The sequence below is a fragment of the Peromyscus californicus genome, unplaced genomic scaffold, assembly GCF_007827085.1.
Source record: "Peromyscus californicus insignis strain IS unplaced genomic scaffold, ASM782708v3 Scaffold_17__1_contigs__length_78620276, whole genome shotgun sequence".
NCBI classification, from domain to species: domain Eukaryota; kingdom Metazoa; phylum Chordata; class Mammalia; order Rodentia; family Cricetidae; genus Peromyscus; species Peromyscus californicus.
This window is the reverse complement of record NW_026294469.1, coordinates 26,131,347-26,154,681: the sequence shown is the minus strand read 5'-3', so window position 1 is coordinate 26,154,681 and position 23,335 is coordinate 26,131,347. Positions and strand designations below refer to the sequence as shown.

General features: G+C 48.4%; 2 protein-coding genes across 2 annotated transcripts in view; one reads left to right on the top strand and one right to left on the bottom strand.

Annotated features, from left to right (window-relative positions):
• Positions 1–5,769, bottom strand: part of Slc4a9 (solute carrier family 4 member 9) — a 33,690-nt gene extending 27,921 nt beyond the window's left edge. The window contains exon 1 of the mRNA XM_052741924.1: positions 5,329–5,769. The gene's annotated coding sequence lies outside the window, so the exon portion shown is untranslated. The remainder of the gene's footprint in view (positions 1–5,328) is intronic.
• A 598-nt stretch (positions 5,770–6,367) lies between these two features.
• Hbegf (heparin binding EGF like growth factor) lies at positions 6,368–16,856 on the top strand. Its single transcript, XM_052741930.1, has 6 exons — positions 6,368–6,477; positions 6,692–6,865; positions 9,355–9,532; positions 14,255–14,410; positions 15,102–15,192; positions 15,467–16,856. The coding sequence occupies exons 1-5, from the start codon at positions 6,432–6,434 to the stop codon at positions 15,172–15,174; spliced, it is 627 nt and encodes a 208-aa protein (XP_052597890.1). The 5' UTR covers positions 6,368–6,431; the 3' UTR covers positions 15,175–15,192; positions 15,467–16,856.
• Positions 16,857–23,335: the final 6,479 nt, after the last annotated feature.

The window sequence follows — 23,335 nt, the reverse complement described above, 5'->3', positions numbered from 1 at the left end:
TCCTGATTAAAGGCATGCACCACCATCACCTGGCCTTAACTTAGAAGCAAAAAGACTGAGTCACAGGCAAAAGCTATCATGCCTGTAGATCAGCCACTACATAGTCTGAAGATTGTCTCAGCAAGCCTTTGACAGAAGCGTGATAGAAAATAACACATAATGGACTCCATGGCCAATGCCTGGACGTGGCATGACCGCTCGAACCCCTCTTTTTTTTTTTTAAATGCGAGGAATCTAAGCCTTGAAAAGGGAGGTGGGTTGTTTGAGGAAGGAGGAATCCTTTGCTCCCTTCCTGCCAGCAGAAAGCCATCTGTGATAGGGAATGGTGGAAGCGTAAAGTCACAGAAATGCAGTTGGAAATGGAAACGAATGAGAGAATGGGGACATCATAAATGTCCTTTCCTGGCTGAGTGTCCTGGATTTCTAGACGTTTCTACCAAAGCTTCTTCCTACCACATCCATTCCTATTCTTTATACTATTCAAATCCTGGCCCCACTCAGGTGTCAGAGCATGTCCGTCTCCATTCACTACCTGATGCCTCAGGCCAACATAAAAGGGGGCAGGGGACCCCAAAGACAGGCCATAATTCAACATTCTAAAATTGCTTGATGAACTGACTCAGATAGGCTAAGAGAAACCAGCCAGGGACAGGGAATAGTGACCATACATCCTGACCGTCTGCGTTTGGGTGGCTCTAGCCTCATGGCTGCCTGTTGCTAAAGCACCCCTAGTAGAGTGCTCTTTTTAATCACTCTCCCCCAACCCAACAGAGCTCTGGGGCTGCTTAGGACACCACCAAATCCTCTGCCCACAAGCTTCTGTATGAACTCTGAGCAAGAATTGCTGTTCTAGGTATGATGTTTCCAAACTTGTAATTTTCTGCCTATTACTATGCATAGTCATATCTGGCACTTCATTTCCGAGGAAGGTTGGCCCAGGATAAAGCAGTATTTTAGATTAGCTACTCTAGATCATCACAGAACTGTCTTAGCAAGCCTTTTGATAGCAGCATGACAAGGAGAAAAAAAAAAGCATGATGGACCTCCCTGGCCCTAGACACCGCACAATTGCTTAACCCCTCATTTCATTTTTTTCTCTTTGTTTTTTATTTTGGTTTTTGGAGACAGGGTTTCTCTGTATAACAGTCCTGGTTGTCTTGGAACTTGCTTTGTAGACCAGGCTGGTCTCAAGCTCACAGAGATCTGACTGCCTCTGCCTTCCAAGTGCTGGGATTAAAGGCATGTGCCACCACAGCCTGGAAACTCATATTTTTTTTTTTTTTTTTTTGGTTTTTCGAGACAGGGTTTCTCTGTGTAGCTTTGCGCCTGTCCTGGAACTCACTTGGTAGTCCAGGCTGGCCTCGAACTCACAGAGATCCGCCTGGCTCTGCCTCCTGAGTGCTGGGATTAAAGGCGTGCGCCACCACCGCCCGGCAAAACTCATATTTTTAAGTGAGGAATCTAAGGCTTGAAGCAAGGCGCAGGATGTGTTGAGTGCATGGATATATATATCAAATCCCCACTTGGGAAGAAAACGGGGGGGGGGGAGTGAATTTGTTCATAATAACAACTGTCATTAACCATCTACCACCTACTGTATGTCAGACACCATATTCTATTTCATATACATGATCTGATTTATTCATCACAAGAGCCCTATGATAATCACTATCATTGCCCTCAGTTTGAGATGTATAAACTGCATATAAGAAGACACTAAATAACTTGCTACAGGTTAGAAAGCTGAACAAAGAGGCCGGAGAGATGGTTCAGCAGGTGAGGGCATTTGATGCCAAGCCTGGTGGCCTGCCTGAGTGTGAGGTCTGGGACCCGCATGGTAGGAGAGGAATGACTCCAGCAAGCATTTCAACACCAATGATAAAATAAAAAAAATAAATGTCAAACAAGCTGGGGTGGGGGGAGACACTAAAATCAGCGCCACAATTCAAACTTAGAGTTGTCTGATTCCTGAGAGTGTATCCATTTCACCAGCTGCTCTGTTGCGCTCATCAACCCACCTCTCAGCCCAGTGAGGCAGTGACTGTGGTCAGCACACCCCAGGACTCCCTCAGGGAAACTGACGGTGGCATTGTCTGCACAGGCAGAGGGGAAGCTGCTGCCTTCTCATCACTGGCTCGGATGCTGTTAAACTGAAGCTAGAAGCCCAAATCAAAGAGAGGGCTGCACAGTGGTCAGCCATAGCAGTTCTAGCTGGGTGACCTTGGGCTGTTACACACATCTTTGAGCTCTAATCCTGTCAAATGGGGGTGATGTTTCTAGCATATCTGATGTTGGAGGATGAATAAGAGAACACAAGCCAAGCATTGAGCACATGGATGTGTATCTCTACTCAAATTTCCTCTGCCCCTGCCTCAGAGGTTCCAATTCCAATCTTGATATTGCTGTCTTGGTCTCAAGTGCTGAGATTATAGGTATGAACCACCATGTCTGGCTTTACATAACCTTTTTGTTTGTTTGTTTGTTTGTTTAGTTGGTTGTTTTTATAGTGCAGGGCCTTGTACGTGCTAGGCATGTGTTCGTCCAATGAGCTACATCCCCAACCATGAGTCTAGGCCTTCTTTGTTTTGTTTTGTTTTTCAAGACAGGGTTTTTCTGTGTAGCCCTGGCTGTCTTGGAACTCTCTCTGTAGACCAGGCTGGCCTTGAACTCAGATCCACCTGCCTCTGCCTCCCAAGTGTTGGGACTAAAGGTGTGTGCCACCGCTTCTGGCTGGGCCTTTTCATCTTCAGTATAGTCCCTGGTGATTCTGATGCACTGTCAGGTCTAAGGGAACCCACCTGCAAGATATATGTACCAGGCGCAGAGGGGAAGGGATCATGAGTGGTCCCTCTCCAAGAGCACCCCTCACGCCACCCCACTCCAGTTTCTTGTGGCTCCTTTTCTCCCAGCGCCTCCACACTGGCATGCAAGGGTACTCAAATCAAGAACTCAGTGCTTTAGCAGTGAGTCAGCAGCACTCAGAGTCCCAAGGAGCCTGCCTTTCTAGCTGCCTGGGAACCCAGCCTGGGCTGGGAAACAGGATGCCATGGGTTCTGCTCTAGATTAGTTCCCTATTGACTCATTAGTAGCAAAAGGCTGGTCAGTCCCCAAGCCTCAGTTTGCTCCTGCTCAACAAAGAGTTCAAGAAAGCAGACTTGCCCATCGGACTCTGGCCCTTGACCACCAAAGCAGGGAGAGGGACCTGCAGGAGGCAAAAAGAACATGGAACATTCTTGCATAACTCTGCTTTTCCATTCCCATCTCATTGGATTCTCACAATGATGGGGAGTAAAACTCACCGTCTACCCTGACATCTTCGTGTCCTCCGTTCTCTGCCCTAGCCTTTGTCCCACTGGGATTTCACATCACTACCTTTCTGGTTTGTGTGCTCCTCTCTGAATGCTTCAAGCTTGTTTCTACATCCTGTTCTTGGCACTATTGATGAGACTTGGAATGTTCGGTCAACAATAATCACGTCTGTTTTCTTCTTCTCACCCAAGGCCTCAGTTTACCCATCACCTTTTCAGATAAGGCTTTGTTAATCCATCATCAAACCTAAGGTGTGAGTGCAGGCACCAGAACACATCCTCTTCTAGCACATCATTTGAACTCCCATCTTAGCATCTCCCTGGCATCTGAAAAGTGTTTTGTGAATGCTTATGGAATAAGCCAGCTAATGAGGCTACCCCAGGACGAGTTATGATTGAGATGTTTTGGTTTTGAGACTAATCCTCATGTAGTCCAGATTGGACTAAAATTCAATGTATAGAGGAGGATGACCTTGAACTCCTGATCCTCTTCCCTCCATCTTACAGGAGCCCAGATCACAGGGCTTTGCTTTTGGTGGTGGTGGTGGAGGAGGTTTTTCTTTTTTGCCACTTTTGAGGAGCTGAAGATCAAACCCAGGGCTTTGCACATGCTAGACAAACTCTCTGCCACTGAGTTGCATTCCCATCCTGTAATTTTGTTTTATTTTGCTCAGTGTTTTGGTCCCAGGCTATCTGTAGTTCTGGGAAGGGAAGTGACTATCCCAAGTCCAGTTCAGGTTTTTTGTCTTCTTTTCTCCAGGCCCTTCCTCGTAAAACCTGACACACAGACCTGGATAGGGTGAGGCTCCTGAGTGTGATGAAAGCCTGGAGTTGCCCCAGTGAAGCTGAGCTGACGTGGGGGTGAGGCGGAAGGACCTAGCGGAGGAAGGAAGAAGCAGGCTAGGACAGGAGAGCAGGGTGTGAATGTCGGGAGGGGGAAAGGGGAGTGATTTGGTCATGTGTCAGGAAGTCTCTCCCTCCACCCTTCCCTGGGGAGAACCCTGACCCCTAGATGGCTTGGTTTTAAGGTGATCAAACACCTGCTGGTGCAGATGAAGGTGTGGCTGGGGTGGTGGCCATCTGCTGAGGTCCTAGGCCCGATACTGCGTACCCAGACGAACACCAAGGTGGCTTTGGGCCAAATAGGTGACAAGTTAGCTTCCGTCTGAAACCCATTTGTCTGCACATGGATCCTGACACCTGGCCAGACTGGGTGTCCAGGGAAGGGAGGCAAAAGGGTCCCGAGGAAAAGGAGTAATCAAGGTTGAATGTCCGGTGATGACAACAACAGCAATAATAGGTCACATTTATCAGGAGCTTGTACCCATCAGTATACTTTCTGCTTTATATTTATCCCCTCACTCGATCCTCGGAAAGCTCTCTACAAAGTAGACATTGTTAATATTACTACTGTTATTCCCACTCAGGATATGTAGAAACTGAGGCTCAGTAAATCAATTATCTTAGGGTCTAGAGACATGGCCAGCAGTTAAGAACACTGGCTGTTCCTCCAGAGAACCCAGGTTTGATTCCCTATGTCCACACAGGGGTTCACAACCATCTGTAACTCTAGTCCTGGGGAATCTGATGCCCTCGTCTGACCTCTGTGGGGACCAGGCAGGCGTGTTGTACACAGACCTATATGCAGGCAAACACCCATACACATAAAATAAAACAAATTAGCCTCCTTCCAAACATATAAAGTCAGTTATCTTGTCCACGGTCACACAGTAAGTAGCAATCTAAGTCTGTAGACACGGTAGTGCACTGTGGAAACCTAGGCCTGGGAATGTATGGAGAAAAATTAAGAAGGGGCGAGCCAGATTGACCCCTGCAATGTGGGGGTGGGGTAGGGAGAAAGAGTGGGATAGACAGTGTATAAATAGTAGGCCTGTTTTTATCCCTACACATGGCTGAATCAGGCAAGTGCTCTGTCTGGCACAACTGAGGACTCTGAATGCCAACCCAGCCCTGTGTCAAACTCCCTACCCAGCACGTCCCTGGGAGCCGAAATACTTACTGAGGGAGTCATTATTTGAGTCAGGACATTGACTCCAGACGACCCCTTCCCCGTAAAAATACACCAGTTGGAAGAGAAACATCAGTCTGGCACGGGTCGCACATACTCATCTTGGTTAGCTGGTTGGGTCCTTTGAGAGGAGAGCTCATGTTTGAGAGGGTGGTCTTAATACCCAAGGAAGAGTATGAGGCTTGTCCCATAATCTGTGTCTCTCTGACTGCAAACGCCTGGGAATTATGTTGCATAGCTCAGAAATGCTAAAGTAGACTATGTCCCCTGGGGGAAAGCAGTGGAAGCCACTCCTAACTTCCTTTGCTGTTGCTGGATTGGCATCAACAGACTACAACTTCAGGTCTGGTCACTCTGCCCTCCGGAGACTAGCTGGCATTCGTGTATCTAATTTTTAAACGATAAACGAAATATTAGTTACTGCTTGCTGTGTCGGTAGGCTTCTGAGTGCAGATACCTAGTGTGGAACGGGGACTTGTCAAAGATGCAGGGACGCAGGCCTGGAACGGCTCTCAGCTCAGCTTTCACTAGGCTGCCGCGGGACCGGCGTTGGAGGAAAGGTAGGATCCGGTCTTCACCACCTGCTGGTCATTCGCCCTACACCCACACTCCGGCCACGGTTGCTCTGCTCTGGCCTGGTCCCAAAAATGTGAGCGCCTCCGGGTCCTCCCTCCGCGACCGACCGACTGCCTAGTCCGGGGCAGCGCTGCCGGCGCCTCCCCGGGCAGGCTTCCCGGCGCGGGAGGGGGAGGGGAGGGGGCGGTGCCGGGCGGGGCGGGGCTCCCACTCTTTTTCCAGGAGCCTTATTCCCGGCCGCGCGCTGCGAGCGCTCAGTCGGCCCTGGGAGCTTCATGCCACACGCTACTGGTCGGCCTGACGGACGTGCAGGGGCTGGGCGGACGCACTGACCGACTCCGAACAGACAGACGTACCGCGGCCGCAGAGCTCCTCGGCAGGATCGCACCCAGAAACGGGCAGCAGACCTTGCCTGGTGGAATCTCGCTGTCCTCCGCCGCCTGGCCCCGGTGCAGCGGTCCAGCGGCCGCTGCATTCAAAGTGATCACTGCCTCGCCGTCTCCGCCAGGCTCGGGACCATGAAGCTGCTGCCGTCGGTGGTGCTGAAGCTCTTTCTGGCCGCAGGTAAGAGGGCAGCTCATGTCTCCGAGGTCGGGGGTGGGGTGGGGGCGCCGTGCAGGGGACACGTGGGAAGGTCGATGCGGTGCCTCCCCCCACCCTACCCCGGAGCGGGCCACTTGGTGGGGCCAGTGCGCCCTGGAGGGCGGGCGTGGACCCCGATGGCGTGGTGGCGTGGGGTGTAGGCGATGGGTCTGATGTGGCCTCCTCTCTTGCCCAGTGTTGTCCGCGTTGGTGACCGGTGAGAGTCTGGAGCGCCTTCGGAGAGGTCTGGCGGCAGCAACCAGAAACCCAGACTCTCCCACTGGATCCACAAACCAGCTGCTACCCACGGGAGATGGTCGTACTCAGGAAGTCCAGGACTTGGAAGAGACAGATCCTAACCTTTTCAGAGGTGGGTAAGGGGGACGCCTAACCTTAGATGCTGTTCGGGAGCTGAAGAATACACAGGCCTGAGATTTATGCTGTTGCCCCCACCCCATCCCCTGAGGGGATGTTTATGGAAGACTTCAAGGAAAAGCTGATGGCCTGATTATAGTTGGGGGGGTTCTGCAAATAATGCTATCATTCTTATCTTTGGTCTCACCTGGTGTGGATTCTTCTGTATACTTTGGAGCAAAATGAAAGAGGCAGATTGTCCTCCAAGGTAGGCTAGATGATAGGAAAGCATGGCTGAGATGCTTTCTCTAGAGTTGTTTCTTTTTTTGGGGGGAAGGGGTTAAGACAGGGTTTCTCTGTGTAGCCCTGGCTGCCCTGGAACTCCCTCTGTAGACCAGGCTGACCTCAGACTCACAGAGATCTGCCTGCCTCTGCCTCCCGGGTGCTGGGATTAAGGATGTGCTAACCACTGCCCGGTGCTTTCTCTAGAGTATCTGTGCATAGGGCCGGGGGTGGGGAGCTGCTGTCCTATCTCGTGTATGTGTGGTGATTGTATATAAAGAGAGATGACAGATGGGAGCATCGAAAGTGCAGTGTTAGTCTCCTTCTATCTCCAGGTTAGGGAGAGGGGGCGGTGAGGAGCTCTTGGCTTTGGTAGATGAGGTTAGCGCCCCTGCAGCTGGCAATGAATGGTGAGTGCTGGGTCTCTAGGAGGCTGTTTTGAAATGCTGTGCATCTGAAACTTGTAGACTTCCTGCCCACTGGAATCTCTAAGGAGACTCCTAGAGGAAAGAGTTACGTGTGATCCTATAACCTGTATCTGTGGCTGAACGCAGGGACTGGGCAGAGTCCAGAACCTGATGGCCTCCCCGCCTCTAGCCACTTGCAGTGATTCTCAGAGGTGGAGCCAGCACTAAGCCCCATGACCCGGGAATGACTATATTTGGTTGGAAGGAGGCACACCTGTTCAGCCCCACCTGCTGCTCAGCCTGCCTGCTCCCTCCTCACCCAAGGCTTTCCTGAGGTGCTTGCTCTGCTTTGCATAAGTCAAGAGTCTGCTCCAAAACTGAGGCTGGGGTCCCACACTTTTCCTTCTCTACAGTGGACCCTTGGGGTCACCCATGTCCTGAACAGTCTGGATTCTCCTGGCTCTCTCTTAGGCTGGGTAGGGCTGGGCTGGGAAGTGACTCACCCCCCACCCACATGGCTGCTCCTCATACCTCTGCCAACCTGACTCACTGCTCCCTCTCCTCAGCAGGAGCCTAACTTGTCAATCTTCTTATTCTCTCTCTCTGATCGCTTTGGTCCTCTCCTGCTTCCTCTGGCCACCTGCATCACCTTCTGAACTCTGAAGAAGCCAGGAACAGGACCAGCGACCACAGTTCCAATCCCAATCCTGCACTGCCCTGGGGCAGGTCCCTGCCTTTTGGGGATCCTACGGTTTTCATCTTGAGAGTGCCTTGGCATTGTTGAAGTCTCATTTGTCTTGAGGATCCTATGTCCCTAGTCTAACCTATCGTTTTCACCTTTCTGCCAGATACAGGCTGCAGCTACGGACAGTAAGCACCTTTTAAACTATTGCATTCAGGGATGGGAGAGGCTGGCATCAGACTCCTGGGCTAATGGCCAGTCCCAGGTGGATATGAAGCCGTCCTCCCCCCTCCCCTCCCTCCAGTATCTGCAGCCTGCAAAGAAGAGAGATGTCATAGTCTAGTTCCTTCTGGATAGTTCCTTGTATGTATTGTAACCCCCTCCCTATCCCAGGTGTGAATAGGATGCTTGAGGATAAATCTAAACGGCTATTTGAGAAAGTGCATACATTGTTAAAGGGCATGGGGTGGGGCAGATGTTTTGTGCAAACTCAAAAAAGTAAGGTCTTTAAAATCAGGGATAGCCCATTTGCTGTTTCAGAGCTAGGTTCTGCACCAAACATGTTCCCTGATACCAGTGGGAACTCCAGAGGAGGTCCGAAAGCTATAGACACTCTTATTGTAGAAGCTTCCCACCCCAAAACAGCCAAGTTCCTTCTCCCAAAGCAATTTTTGTCTGTGACACTATCCTTCCTGCAAGTGGGTCACTGAGAACGGTATCAGGAAATGAGGCTGACTGAAGGCTAAAATAGAATCATGTCGACGTGGGGGAGTCACAGATGGGGGCAGAAAGTGGGCAGAACTCGAGTGCAAGGCTGGTAGCTTTTCTCAGTGGGCTGTAGTTTCTCTGGCTTTCTTAGAATGAGGCTCTTCTTCCTTGGAACCCCACCAACTTCTATTTCCTCCTAAAGCTTCCTCTTTCTGGTAGTTCTTGAAGAGCTTTCCCAGGCCTCTGACTCCAGGTGGGGGTCAAAGAGTGTGTGCATCCTTATCTCAGCTGTGGGGTGCCCACCTAGAATTCCATGTTTTAGACACTGGGGTGGATGGAACGGGGAGTTTGAGATCAGCCTGGCTTAGAGCTGCAGATATTTTTCCCCAAAGGACAGAGTCTTAACTGGGTACCTTTTTCCTGCAGTTGCTTTCTCCACCAAACCACAAGCTCTAGCCACGCCAAGCAAAGAAAAGAATGGAAAAAAAAAGAAGAAGGGCAAGGGATTAGGAAAGAAGAGAGACCCGTGTCTTAGGAAGTATAAGGACTTCTGCATCCATGGGGAATGTAAATACCTGAAGGATCTCCGGGCTCCATCATGCAAGTAAGTGGCCCATCCCAGAAAGAATCCCATTATCACACTCTCAGCCACATGTTCTTTGTCGCTGTTCCTTGAATTCATAATTTCACCCAGTTTCTTTTCAACCTCTGGGAGGAAGTTCAAAGGAAGGGACATATTTTTAGTCAGCGGAAGTCCCCCGCCGCCACCACCACCAAAGAGGATGCAATTTCCTGTGGCATGGGTTTGTGACGCTCCTTAATCCTTCAGGACATTTCCTCCTGCATACCCATAAATGAGCATGTATGTAGGAGAGCTGACACTTGTGAAGCAGGTCTTTTATTCGGGCCTCGGACCCTTCTCTGGAAAGAAACGCTGATGGGAAACATGGCGGAGTGGGTTCCTGGGAGAGAGCAGCTGACATAAGGTGCCTAAAGTCACATGCTGTGCAGGTGTGTGTACTCAGGTGTGTGCATGTGAGTGAGCAGACGTGGATCGATTCTAAGGCATAGAAGGGCTGTCCAGAGAGGGGCCATCGTGTAGAATGAGTTGAAAGTCCTCCTCTTTACTTTTTCTCCCAGGCAAGGGACAGAAGGACATGGGAGACATAGAGGATATTGACCTTGTATGGAATAGGGGGTTGGAGAACAATTTTCTTTGTGCAAGATTAACAGTGGAACCTAACTCAGCCCGCAGCATCACTATTCCCTGTCAGGAGTGTGGGTTTATTATCCTTTCATAGGCCAAACCCAGTGGGTTTATTATCCTTTCATAGTGGCCACCGTGGCAACCCCTCAGAGATGACGGTGGACCCCTCAGAGATGATGGTGGTGATATGCTCACTGGCAGGTATAATGTAACCGCTATGCCTGAGGCCAACACCCCACATCAGGCTACAAACATCCGCTCTCTTCCCTGCCGAGAGAGACAGACTCTTGGAGCCCTATGACCCTTCCTAGGAGACCCTGGACAGTCCAGGATGCTATTGTGTGTACACTGCCTCCCATCCTGTCAAAAAATCTGTCTGTATGGCATCTCTTCCACCTGTGACTGACGTGGGTCGGGTCCTTTGGCTTTTAAAAGCATCCTTGTCCTGTCTAATCATACACAGCAGCTCTGTCCTGTATTTAGCAGTTGGCAGACAGACCCATTGCTTCCCACTGTCACAGTCAGTGTGTCCCTTCCTGTAACACCCTGGGCAGGAGCTTGGTGTATTAGAGACTTGTTTAAGAATGGAAGGATCTCTGTCTGCTCCTTCCCGGTGTCCTGGGACAGGACAGGAAATGTTTGTCTTCAACGTGTGAAATGGCATCATTAGCTCAGGGAGGAGAAAGTGACTCTGAGGGTAGTCAGGATGGACGAGAGCCAGGAGTCTGTCTAGCCACACTGGCTCAGGGTGTTTCGGCAAATGGATGTGCAGCTCTTTCATTGATCAGCCGAGAAGCAGGACTCCCCTGACCTCCTAAACTCAGAGAACCCAAGAAGTGTGCGTGAGATACTATCACTATCTGGGAATAGTGATAATAATCGTATTGGTATTATTTCTTCGAGATCTTCATTGTTTACATTTAAATCAAGTTCAGCCCAACAGGCATGATGAGTATTTATTGGTGCGGTACACTGTCTGAAGGGATGAAAAGAACTGGTCTTTTGGGATTTCCAAAAGCCCTCTGCTGGGGGGGAACGCAGAACTTTCTCTCGCTACTTAAAAAAAAATGAGGAAACCACAGTGAGTGAGTAGGAAGTTATTTGCATGAGATCAACAGCTAAATAAATTCATGGGAAGAGGACAGGGTCTCACTCCTATCCCAGTATGCTTTTCATGCTCCTAGGCCACACTGGGTGTTGGCTTTCCTCCTCTATCCCTGTCCTTATGGAGTTGAGCAGGATTTTATGGAGGGCACCTGTTGTCCTAGAACACTCGTTAGGATTTTACTAGTCTAAGAGCATAGCAAGTGACCAGAAGACTTTCTGTCACATTCCTAGGCACACTTCATAGTCTGGGTTCTCTGACACAGAGGTCCTGGTTTGGGGCAATGTGACATCTGTGCACCTACATCTGTGTCCCTTTTTGTGGCTTCTCCTCTACTTTAGACCCAGAAACTGCCAGTTGAGGGTGTGTCCTGTGGTGAACTTGAGGCTAGCTGGCTTCCTAAATCAGCCTTTGACAGCCACCACAAACAGGAAAATCCTTGTGTCACCCGCCAAAAGTTTCCCTCAAAGAGCAGTCTTCTTGGGCTTCTGACTGGCTGCTGACCCAGAAATTGGCTGCAAAGTTTCCTGTGGCTAGAGGAAACCTAGGGGTAGTTGGATTGGGAAGGACTGAACTAGAAGAGAGACAGGCCTGGAACCTCACTGTGCACACTGCTCACATGCAGAGGCTCCCTTCTCTTGACCCCATCTGGCTTGAGCATCTCATTCCTTGAGATACAGGCTTTACCCTCGGGTTTGATTGTATAATAACTCACAGAAGTGGGGCCGGGCTTTTGGTGATGCTCCACTGAGGTAGGCTTTTATTACCTCTGATCACCTGGCTAGAAATAACAGAACCGGTCTGGAACTCATTTAGACTGATCTCCTCTATCAAATGATGCTTCCTCCAACCTCTGGAGTAGATATGGAAATATATGAGATCGTGTAGACAGTATCTCTGGACTCTAGAAGGAATTCCTGTTGTCCTGCAGGTTCTGAAGTGGGTCCCAGACAAGGGGAGGGGAAACGTGTCCTAGTGTGATGGATGTGTGTGTTGGCTTGGGGCAAGACACAGGATCTTGCCCTGCATCCAGGGACGTGTGGAATGTACTCAGCCCCCCTCCTTCCCTAGGGAAGCCAGGCTTTGAAGGGAGGGAGAAGTGGGTAATATTAGCACATTTACATTATTATCCTTTTGACTCAGGACAGAGGTGTTAGAGGGATTATGTAACTGAATTGCAGGACTCTGAGGCCAAGTTTTATTTCTATCATCTGAGTAACTACCTGTAGGGTTTCAATGATGATGGTTTGGAAGTGCAGAGCAGATCCAGCTTCTGCTTCCCTCCCCTGGAATAGTATAGTTGCTGAACTCATCCAGACTGCTGGTTAAATCCAGGCTCTGCTACTCACTAACTCTGTAGCTTTGGCATGTTATTTAGCAGAGGTTAAGCCTTGGTTTCGTCAGCTTCAAAATGGGGATGATAACTTCTACTTCACAGGTGGTTTGACCTTAAATGTTCAGTGAATCAAAGGCCCTGAGTTCAGGCCCCAGCACCAAAGATCAAGTAAAATAATCCTTGCGAAGCAGTTAGCGCAGAATGCTTGGTCATGGCAGGCCTTTATTGCTTGCTATTTATAATTCAAGCTGTGTATAATAGACACTAACAACAGTATGGCCAGAGAACAGATCAGACAGCTCAGGACCTACCAGAGAGGTTTTCTTCCGTTACCCTCATTGCTCGGAGTGGACAGAATTGCAGTGGCTTCTGATCTTGGCCTTGCTGCTTCCTAGTTATGAGACTTGACCGATTACTTAATCGCTTTGACCCCTTATCTCTATGCACACATGATTTTCCAGGGATACTCCCAGGAGCTTCCTTTGGGTCCTGGCAGGGCAGGGATATATTTTTCCCTGACTCTGACTCAAGAGTTAGACACGCTGAAGAGGCTAGGTAAGGTAGCTATTCTGTCCTTTGTGGACCTGACCTGTCTTTATGCTGCTCCGTACCCAGGAATAGGTACAGGTAGTCCTAAACAGGGACAGGGATGCAGTGCTACCCAGCCCCACCCCTCTGCCACTGCCAGAGCGGACATCTCTGCTTCTTGCAGCCTCCCAGGCCCCTGCCATCGGGAAGGAGGGACACATCCAGGCTCTGAGGCTCCAGGTGCACAACCTCCTTCAAAGAAGGTGGGGTTCAGAGTAGAGGGCCACTGGGTTCTTGGTGCCTCCTTCAGCAGCTACTGACCTAATATCCCCAAGCTCGCAAGCCTACCCCCTGCCCCAGCTGGTGGACGAGCAGTTGTGGAGTGTGAGTGGACCAAGTTAGAGTCTATGCCCATGCTGCTGCCCTGCTGCATGACCTTGGGAGGCCCTGGCACCTTTCTGTAGCATGGGGCTCCCACCTACATCAAAGGACGGGATGTGAATGTGTTTCTTCAGCAGTCTTCCTAAGAGCTTCAAGGAAATGCTTTGTGTTCCAAGAGGCAGTTGTCACGTGATTTGTTTCTTGAGGGAGAAGAGCCAAGGGATTGTTTCTAACATTCTTTCATGCTCTGACAGGGTGGCTGGGCAGGAAGATGTTATCTCGGTTTGTTTGTTTTGTCCTGTGCTGAAGGAGGCCTGAGAGCCCAGCATTTGGAGGCCAAAGGCTGAAGTTTAGCTCCCAGGTTGGGAGCTAGGAGTTAAGTGAAGGAAATGAGAAAAATGATTCCTGGCACGGGGACAGGGCCTATTAATAGACTGAGCAGCAGTGGGGAGGGACTGCATGCTGGATGCATTGATGGGCAAGGCTGGGTTTATTTCTGGGTCAGAATGTAGAAGGGCCTCTCTAGAGGGAGTGATACTGAATCCCCCTCAGCTCCATCCATCAGCCTGATGCTCAAGTCCTCTTTGGTGGCTGAAGCAAAACACCTTAGCACAGAGGTAATAGATTAGACCCATGTGGAATACATCTAAACTGAGAACTTCAACTCCTCCTCACTTTTTCCCTGCCTGAAGCGGACTCTGGGGTAGGGGTGAAGAGGGGGAGAGAGGGCGCTTACACCATTAACTCTATCTTCTTCTGGTTATTCTAGCTGCCACCCAGGTTACCATGGAGAGAGGTGTCATGGGCTGACCCTACCGGTGGAGAATCCCTTATATACGTATGACCACACTACCGTCTTGGCTGTGGTGGCTGTGGTATTGTCATCTGTCTGTCTACTTGTCATAGTGGGACTTCTCATGTTTAGGTGAGTGTTTGGAGCCTTTGAAGGCTGGTTCTGCAAATTGCTCACTTCTTTCTCCTTCTAGGACTTAGAGCCTTTTCTCATACCCCTGGGCTTGTTACTGTATATTTTCAAAAAACTATTTTGTCTGACACAGCATGGAGCCAGTGTGTAGAGCCCAGAGTACCTATTGCCAGGCCATTCAGGTTCTGTTCCTCTGTTCCTCGTGGGGTTCACTTCCTACCCCTGTGGCCTGGTGACTCACCCATGGAGACACCTCTTAAACATTTCTCTCCTGGCATTGGTGTGTAGTTTGGTAGTAAATGCATGGATAATATTATTGATGATAATATTTCAGGGATTGTATTCTATAAGGATGTTTTGAGGACCAAATAACATTAAAATAAATAAAGTCAGGCAAGACAGGTGTGTACTAGCTATGAGGCCAGCCTGGGCTACATAGAAAATACTAGACCAGTCTGGGTTATGAGGTGCAGTGTCTAAAAACATGCATATATATATACAGACATAAATATCTAAATACTCGGCTGGTAGAAACAGGAATCCCTTTGGGGAAGCTGGATTTGGACCAAAGACTAGTGAGTTGCCATACCCTCTGGGCTTTTCCAAGAACCAGAGTCATGGGAGTTCCTTGCAAGGACTGGCTGTGGGACCTGCACTTTGTCATCTCCTCACAACCCTTTGTCTTCCTCAGGTACCATAGGCGAGGAGGTTATGATGTGGAAAATGAAGAGAAAGTGAAGTTGGGCATGACTAATTCCCACTGAGAAGGACCTGTGCTCAAGGTAATGGTCCATCCTTTGCCCTGGGCAGCAGAGAGAGGCCGAGGCACGGGTGGGTCTTGGGTAGGTTTCAGTGAGTGCTGAATTCCTTTACCAGGGGTTGCAGAGGTCAGGTTACTACTGTGGAGTCAGTTCCCATGCAGAATTGTCTTCAGAGTCTTGGTGAGGCATCTCCAGTTAGATTTCAGGGTTGCAGTACCCTTAACCCCCCTTCCGAATGTTCTTTGCCTTTCCTAAGATTGGACCCAATTTTCAGTGCCTCCCTCTTGTGCTCCAGGAATCTTCAGAGGACGGCTACCTCTGAGACCGTGGTTCATTACAAGTTCTACAGAGGGGAAAGACTTCGCAAGCAGCCATGAAGACTTCTTCATTCCCAGTTGCTACCCTGACTGGGCCTCCCGTAATTGCTCTGCAAAAGTATCAGAGCCTCTAAGTGCCAAACAGACATGCCCACTGGGATCCAGATCAGAACACAGTGGAAGCAGGAGAGCCCTCCAGGCCTCTCTGGTTCCCCTCCACCGAGCCCACCGGTTTGTTTAAACACTTAGCTTCTGGATTAAAGTGCCAGCTAGATCCCATATGCTCCAGGACTTTTGACTGAAAAAAAAAAAAAAAGGGAGGAAAGAAGAATGATTTATGGATTGGAAGAAAGCAACAGAGTTGAGAAGCTGTGTGTTCAAGTAGCCACAAGGGATCTGCTGTTTGGACCCTCCAGCACGCTGGATTTGATGAGCTAACTGTGAAGTACCACAAGCCCAAGAACTCTGAATTTTGGGACTTCTACCCACAGGGGAAAAAATAACAACTATTTTTTTTTTGTTATTTGTTTGTAAAATGCCTCTTAAATTATATATTTATTTTATTCTATGTATGTTAATTTATTTAGTTTTTAACAATCTAACAATAATATTTCAAGTGCCTAGACTGTTACTTTGGCAATATCCTGGCCCACCTCTTCGCAGCTCTACCCTCTGGCTCAGTGCCACACTCCCACGTGCTCTGTAACCCATCTGTAGTAATTTATTGTCTGTCTACATTTCAGAAGACACCCCAGAAGCAGAGTACCCGGGGGGAGTTGCGTGTGGTCGGAGTGTAGGGATTGATTTGGGCAGAGCCACTCTGTGAGTTGGACTGCAGTCTTGCCTAGGTGATTTTTGTCTACTGTCTGTGTTTTGAAAGCCCAAGGTGCTGATGTCAATGTGTAATAGATATTGGTGTTTACCTGTGTCCTCTCCCTGCCAAATCTCAGAAGACGTTGGGCGACCATGCCTGCAGTTGCCCGGCCCCTTTTCTGCCATCAGCCTTTCCCAGTCTCCCTGTGCCAAGACATTTCCCTTACTCCTGCCGTTCTTGTGGTGCTACTCCGTGCTGAGGTTGGTAGAGCAGAGGACAGTTTGGAGAAGGTATTAGTAACGAGAAAGACTGAGGAGGAGCAGAGAACGCTGGAGTTGACTATTCTTGGCAATTGATTACCTATCAATTGCTACAGAGAAAGTTGGTGGTAGGGAAGGTTTGGGTAAGAAAACTATACCGTCTCACCAAAACTGTAATGCTGTTATGGTCCCATGGAAGTTTCTGGTGCCATTTATGAACTGTTACAACCTATATTTCCAAAACCTGGTTCATATTTATACTTTGTGATCCAAATAAAGATAACACTTACTCCATGGTCTGCTTAGTTTTGTTTGTTTGGTTGTTGTTGTTGTTGTTGTTGATGTTTTTTTTGAACAGGGTATCACCATGGAGCCCTGGCTGTCTACCCTGGGACTCTATGTAGACCAGGCTGGCCTTGAACTCATATCTGTCTGTCTTTGCCTCCTGAGTGCTACGGGTAAAGGTTGCACCACCACACCTGGCTTGTTGGTTTTGTTTTTGTGTGTGTGAAGGTCAGAGGTTGACTTTGGGTATCTCTCATGACTGCTCTCCTTTATTATTTATTAATTCCTCCCCCCCCCCTTTTCTTTTCCAGACAAAGCCTCACTACATAGCCCTAGCCGGCTTAGAACTCAGAAATCTACCTGTCTCTGCCTCCTTAGTGATGAGATTAAAGGCATGTAAGCCTTTAATGCCTAGCTTGCTCGCCTTGCTTTTTTTTTTTTTTTTTGGTTTTTCGAGACAGGTTCTCTGTGTAGCTTTGCGCCTTTCCTGGAACTCACTTGGTAGCCCAGGCTGGCCTCGAACTCACAGAGATCCGCCTGGCTCTGCCTCCCAAGTGCTGGGATTAAAGGCGTGCACCACCACCGCCCGGCTCACCTTGCTTTTTGAGACAAGTCTCTCATTGGGCCCAGAGCTCATCAACTCAGTTCGGCTAGGCTAGTAGGCCAAGGAGCTTCAGGAATTCTCCTGTGTCTTCCTCTGCTACCAAGAGTCTGGGATTACAGACACATGCCAGTGTGTTGGCTTGTATATGGGCACTGGGCATACAAACTAAGGCTCTTGTGTTTGCCTATTAAACACTTTACTGACGAAGCCATTTCCCCAGCCCTGGTCTGCCTGCTGTAACTGGGAATTTGTTTAACATAGGAATTTTCTAAGCTCTCTGTCTCCGTGTCAGGAATATTTAGGAACACTGTCCTCACTGTCCACAACTCCAGGATGGGGGTACTATTGCTATCTCATTTTCCTAAAAGAGGAAACTGAGTCTCAGGTTGTATAACTTGCCCGAGAATACACCATGAGCTAGGACTAGTTATTTTGTTTTAATGCTTGCTCCTTCTCACACAAGAAAGACTAGAACTTGGGTATAGGAAGTTTGGGGGGCTGGGCTTCTGTGTGTTCAGTTGTCAGGTCCTAGACTCAGGGTTTAATTGTGTACGGTGCATGCAAGCTGCCATCACTCCTGGAAAGAACAAGATGGTTTTTGCCTTTGCTCTCATGTTCTAAGGTCAATCCATTGACAACTTGTCTGCTATACTTTTTGAGTGTATATGTGCATACAACCGACGTCACTCTCGTCACCCAGTCCCACACGCTGTCCTCTCAGACCTGGACTCTGAGATGGCCTCCTGCCTTCCTAGTTCCACCTTGCCTCTTGGCCAGAATGGTTTTTTTTTATTTGAAACAAAGCTCAGGGCTGGGGGTGGTGGCTCTGTGGTAGAACACATGCTTTGCACACAAGAAGTCCGAGGTTTGAGCCCCCACATCTGACACACACATGAACGGATCTTGTCTACTCTGCAGTCCTTCTCTGGTAGCCCTGTTATACACAGAGCATTCTTCAACATACCATCCTCTCCTTAGAGGGATCTGGGTTCCTCCATCGTTCCCAAGTGCTGCTGACACATTCCTATTTGTTTGCTGTCGATCTGCTCCTACTAGAATGTCAGCCCCATGATGTGTTTATTGTCTGAATAGAGCTGAGATGGAGGCGTGGTGTTTGTTACATTCATACATTATTGTAAGAGAACTAAACTCCAATCCGAGGCCATCAGGTGGGCAGAGTCAGTCTAGTGTTGCCCTGAAAGTGGTTGGCTTCCGAGGGCTGCTGTCAAGGGAGGGTGGCTTGGACAACAGGGTAAAAGTGAAATTAAGGGCCTGTCATGATGCACGGTGCCCTGGGTGAGTTGGGGGCAAGGAGGGCCCTCACGAAGTGCCCTTGGGTGTCTCTCCCTTTTCCCATCTCTCCTCAGAGAGAAGTGACTTGCTGAAGTTTCTCTGGCAGCCCAAATAGAGATGTTTTTCTTTCCTTCCTTGTAATCCTTTTTTTTTTTTTTAAAGCAAAGATGACCAGCAGACTAAACTAGCTTCTGTACTAGTCAGCTCTTGCTAAAGGATACATGACTACAAAATTAGCAGCCCGCTGTTTATTTATTGTTATCAGGGAGGTATATACACATGGAGGTCAGAGGACAGCCTGTGGGAGTCAGTTCTCTCCTTCCACCCTGGGGGGGCCCAGGGACGGAACTCAGGCCATCAGGCTTGGCAGCAAGTACCTTTACCTGAACCAGCTTGCTTTTCTGCTTTTCTTTCTCTTCCTCCTCCTCCTTCTCCTCTTCTGCTTCTTCCTTTTTCTCTTTGACAAGGCCTTGAGGTGTATCCCAGACTTGTTCCGAACCCTCGATCTTCCTGCCCCAGACTTCTGAGTGCTGGGATTACAAGTGGGCGCCGGGGCTGGAGAGATGGCTCAGAGGTTAAGAGCACCGACTGCTCTTCGAGAGGTCCAGAGGTCCTGAGTTCAATTCCCAGCACCCACATGGTGGCTCACAGCCATCTGTAATGAGATCTGGCAACCCTCTTCTGTATACATAATAAATAAATAAATCTTTAAAAAAAAAACAAACAAACAAAAAAAAAAAAAACAAGTGGGCGCCACTGTAGTTGGCCCACACAGAGATAACATATGTAATTTGAATACCTTTTTGAACTCTAGTCACCAACCAGGGTGATGGTTTATATTGACTGTCAACTTGGCAAATTCTAAAATCACCGAAGGAGACACCTAGGTTAGACATTCTAGACTAGGTTAACTGAGGTAGGAAGATGCACCCTAACTGAGTGGCACCATTCTCTAGGCTAGTTCACATGGAACAGTAAAAGGAAAGCAAACCAGGTCCCATCACTTATCTCTCTGCTTCTTAACTGAGGATGCAATGTCTCTAGCTGCTTCAAGTTCTTGCTGCCCTGATTTCACTGCCATGAAATGCTCTGTAAACTCTGAACCAAAATAAATCTTTCCTTAAGTTGCTGTGTCAGAGATTTTAGCACAGCAGTGAGACAAGTAGCTAATACAACCAGTAACTCCCAAAGCTGTATGATTACTCTAGCACCCAAGAATTTTATTCTTAGGCGTTTATGCAACAGAAACAAGTACCAGTGCTTATCAAGACTTAAAACAATGATCTTTTTTAAGCATTACTTAAATCATTGAAAACTAGAAAACAGTAGGATGTGAGATACTGCCACAATCTTATTACTAAAGAGATAGAGGCAGGAGAATTGCTAGTTTGAGATTAGCCCGGGCTGCTGGGTGGTGGCGGCGCACGTCTTTAATCCCAGCACTCAGGAGGCAGAGGCAGATGGATCTCTGTGAGTTCGAGGACAGCCTGGTCTACAGAGCAAGTTCCAGGACAGCCAGGGATACACAGAGAAACCCTGTCTGGGGGAGGAGGGAGAGTAGCCTGGGCTACATAACACTGTCTCAAAACAGAAGAAAACAAACAAAACCAAACAAACAAATAAACAAAACAACCAGGTCTGGGGGATGTCTGTAGCTCAGGGATAAAGTGCTTTCCTGGCATGCACAAGATTTGATCTCCAGCACAAAACCCCAACAAAACCCCACAAAACAACCCTTCTAATATTTGATGATGAAATGAACAAGCAAACTGGCAAATTTTGACAATAATGTACCAAACGATGATGCGGATAAATCTCACAACATTTGTGACAGAAGGAGCCAGACCTAAGTGAGGACATTGTGTGTGGGTCCAGTTTCATACAAAGTAAAAAACTGGGCCAGTGAGATGGCTCAGCCAAGCCTGATGGCCTGAGTCTGATCACCGAGACACACAGAACTGACTCCGCAAGTTGGTTCTCTGACAGCACAGTGGCATGAGCCCTGCTCCCTCATGGCAATAACGTGTGATATTAAAAATAAAACTAACTTATAGTGAGAGAAGTCAGGAAAGAGATACTGGTTGGGATCAACAGTGACTGGAAACAGTCACAGGGAAGATCTAGTGATCCGATAAAGTTGTTTCTACGATCTACCGCCTGGATTCCCAGGTCTATTCGAGTGGAGAAAATTCACTGAATATGACTTGCACACTTTTCTCTGTGTTATACTTCCCTAGAGAGATTAATTTTTAATGCATTATTATTTGTGTGGGGTGAATGCACATGTATGAAGGTCAGGGGACAGCTCTATAGAGTCAGTTCTCTCTGATCTTTACATGAGTTCAAGGGATCAAACTCAGGTCCCCAAGCTTGGTCCAAGCACTTGGGAAATAAAGTCATGAGGATCAGAAGTTCATGGTAGTACTTAGCTCCAAAGAAGGTTGATGTTATCCTGGGTTACACGAATACCTATTACAAATGAATAAAAATAAAACATAAACAAGAAGCTTGGATCAAGGTCACTTGATCTTGCTTTCCATCCAGTCCTGTGAAGGACCAACGCCTGACTCTGGTAATCACAGAGAGTAACAAAGACGGCAGAAATAACTGGAGAGCTGGTTCCTTTGGCTCTCCATGGGGCTCTTTTTCCTGGCTCCAAGTTTCCCGTCTCAAGCCCTTCCAACGGCCAGGGCTGGGCTTTCTGAGCACACTTTGTGCCTCAGCTGATGTTTCCTGCAGGCTCAGGGCTTCAGGCCTCTCTGCTGTCCTCTCCTCATGCCCTGTTGCTGATGGTAGTTCTACTCAGCGGTCTTCAGGCCTTCTCTGTGGTTGACATCACGGTCCTGGGAGGTGCTGAACTTGCAGTCACTTCTCAGCACCAGCCATCAGGGGAAACTGGCACCCTAAGCCTTAAAGAATAGCTCCTTTTTCTCATCAGATTTCTTAAAGTGCCTTTGAGAATTTTTTGTTTGCTTGTTTGGGACAGGCTTTCTTTATATAGACCAGGCTGGCCTTGAACCCAGAGATCTGCCTGCCTCTGCCTCCCAAGTGCTGGGATTCAATGCATGCACCACCGTCATTGATAGGTTAATAATATCTAGGTCCACTGGGTGCTGTCTACATATATGCACTGGCTGAACACTCTATGGGTACTGGCTGACCTAAGACTCACCACAACCTGGGACATAGGTGTTCTTTGTGGCATAGGTAAGAAAATTGAGGCTGAGAGAAGTTAGATGATATACTTATAATTAAGGGACAAAATCAGGTTACTGAGAAACTTAATTCTCAAACCTGAGTTCTAACTTCTAAGTGACATTCCTGAATTCTTCAGGTTGCGCTCTCTCTCTCTCTCTCTCTCTCTCTCTCTCTCTCTCTTTCTCTCTCTCTCTCTCTCTCTCTCTCTCCTTCTTCCTCCCTCCCTCTTTCTCTCTCTCTGTCAAAGACAGGGTCTCTCTATGTAGCCCTGGCTACCCTATGGCTCTCTATGTAGACCAGGCCGGCTTCAAACTCACAGAGATCCTCCTGTCTTTGCCTCCTGAGTGCTGGGATCAAAGGCGTGTGCCACCACACCCAGTCTTGGTTTTCTCTTATATCCGGAAATTATGTAGCAAAGAAATCACTGGAAAAAGATTCAGAGGTGGGCCTGGTGATGCACGCCTGTAATTCCAGCGATTGGGAGATAGAGTCAAGAGGATCAAGAATTCAAGAGCCTCTCAGCTACATAATAATGAATTTTCTTTATTTGAGACAGGGTCCTGTAGCTCTCTATGTAGCCCAGGCTGGCTTCAAATTCTTTGACCTGTCCAAGGTACTAATTCATGACACATTTAGAGTTGAAACTCAGGCCTCTGCTAGTACTCTGCTCTTTCCTTAAAAGCAAATGATGCTTTTCAGTCACTGTCTCACACTTAATGTCAAAGGGAACCTCATAAGTATTGGGGGATTTAAGCAGCCATGGGACAGCAATTCTGTCCAAATAGGTCACTTCAACTCGACCGGTTTGAAGTTCTTCCCTTTGTCAACAAGGCCTGAAAGCTAGGCTCCTGCTGGAGAATGCTAATTCCTGAGACTAGCTGGGCCTTCCCAGGGTGGCATTCTTTGCTGGTGTAATTCACTCTAGCTCTGTTCATTCAGCAAATATTTGCGGAGGCCTCCCTAACACTTTCTAAGTGAGATCTCTACTCCGAAGGAGAAGGCATTTTGATACAGTGGTGGGAGGGTGCATTTTGGAACACGGATATTCATCTATTCATAAGGGGGGAGCATTTAAAGAATGCCAAGCTCTATTTTTGTCCCTGGAGAATCAATCACTTGTCAGTGAATAACACTGACACAGGGACCGGCAATATGTGCACAAAGAAATAGAATCATTTCAGAAATCGGTGGTTTGGGAATAAGTTATACTCCTGGTGTTAGTGGGGACAAAATTCATTGATGTGGGGTGGAGCTCAAGAAGGGTCCTCTGAGAAGACAACATCTGGCCTGAGACACGCGGTGAGCAGTTATGTGACGGTCTTGAGTTAAAAACAGACCTAGGGGAAAACACGGATTTTGGATATGTAAGAGGCAGAAAGGGGGGCCTGCAGCT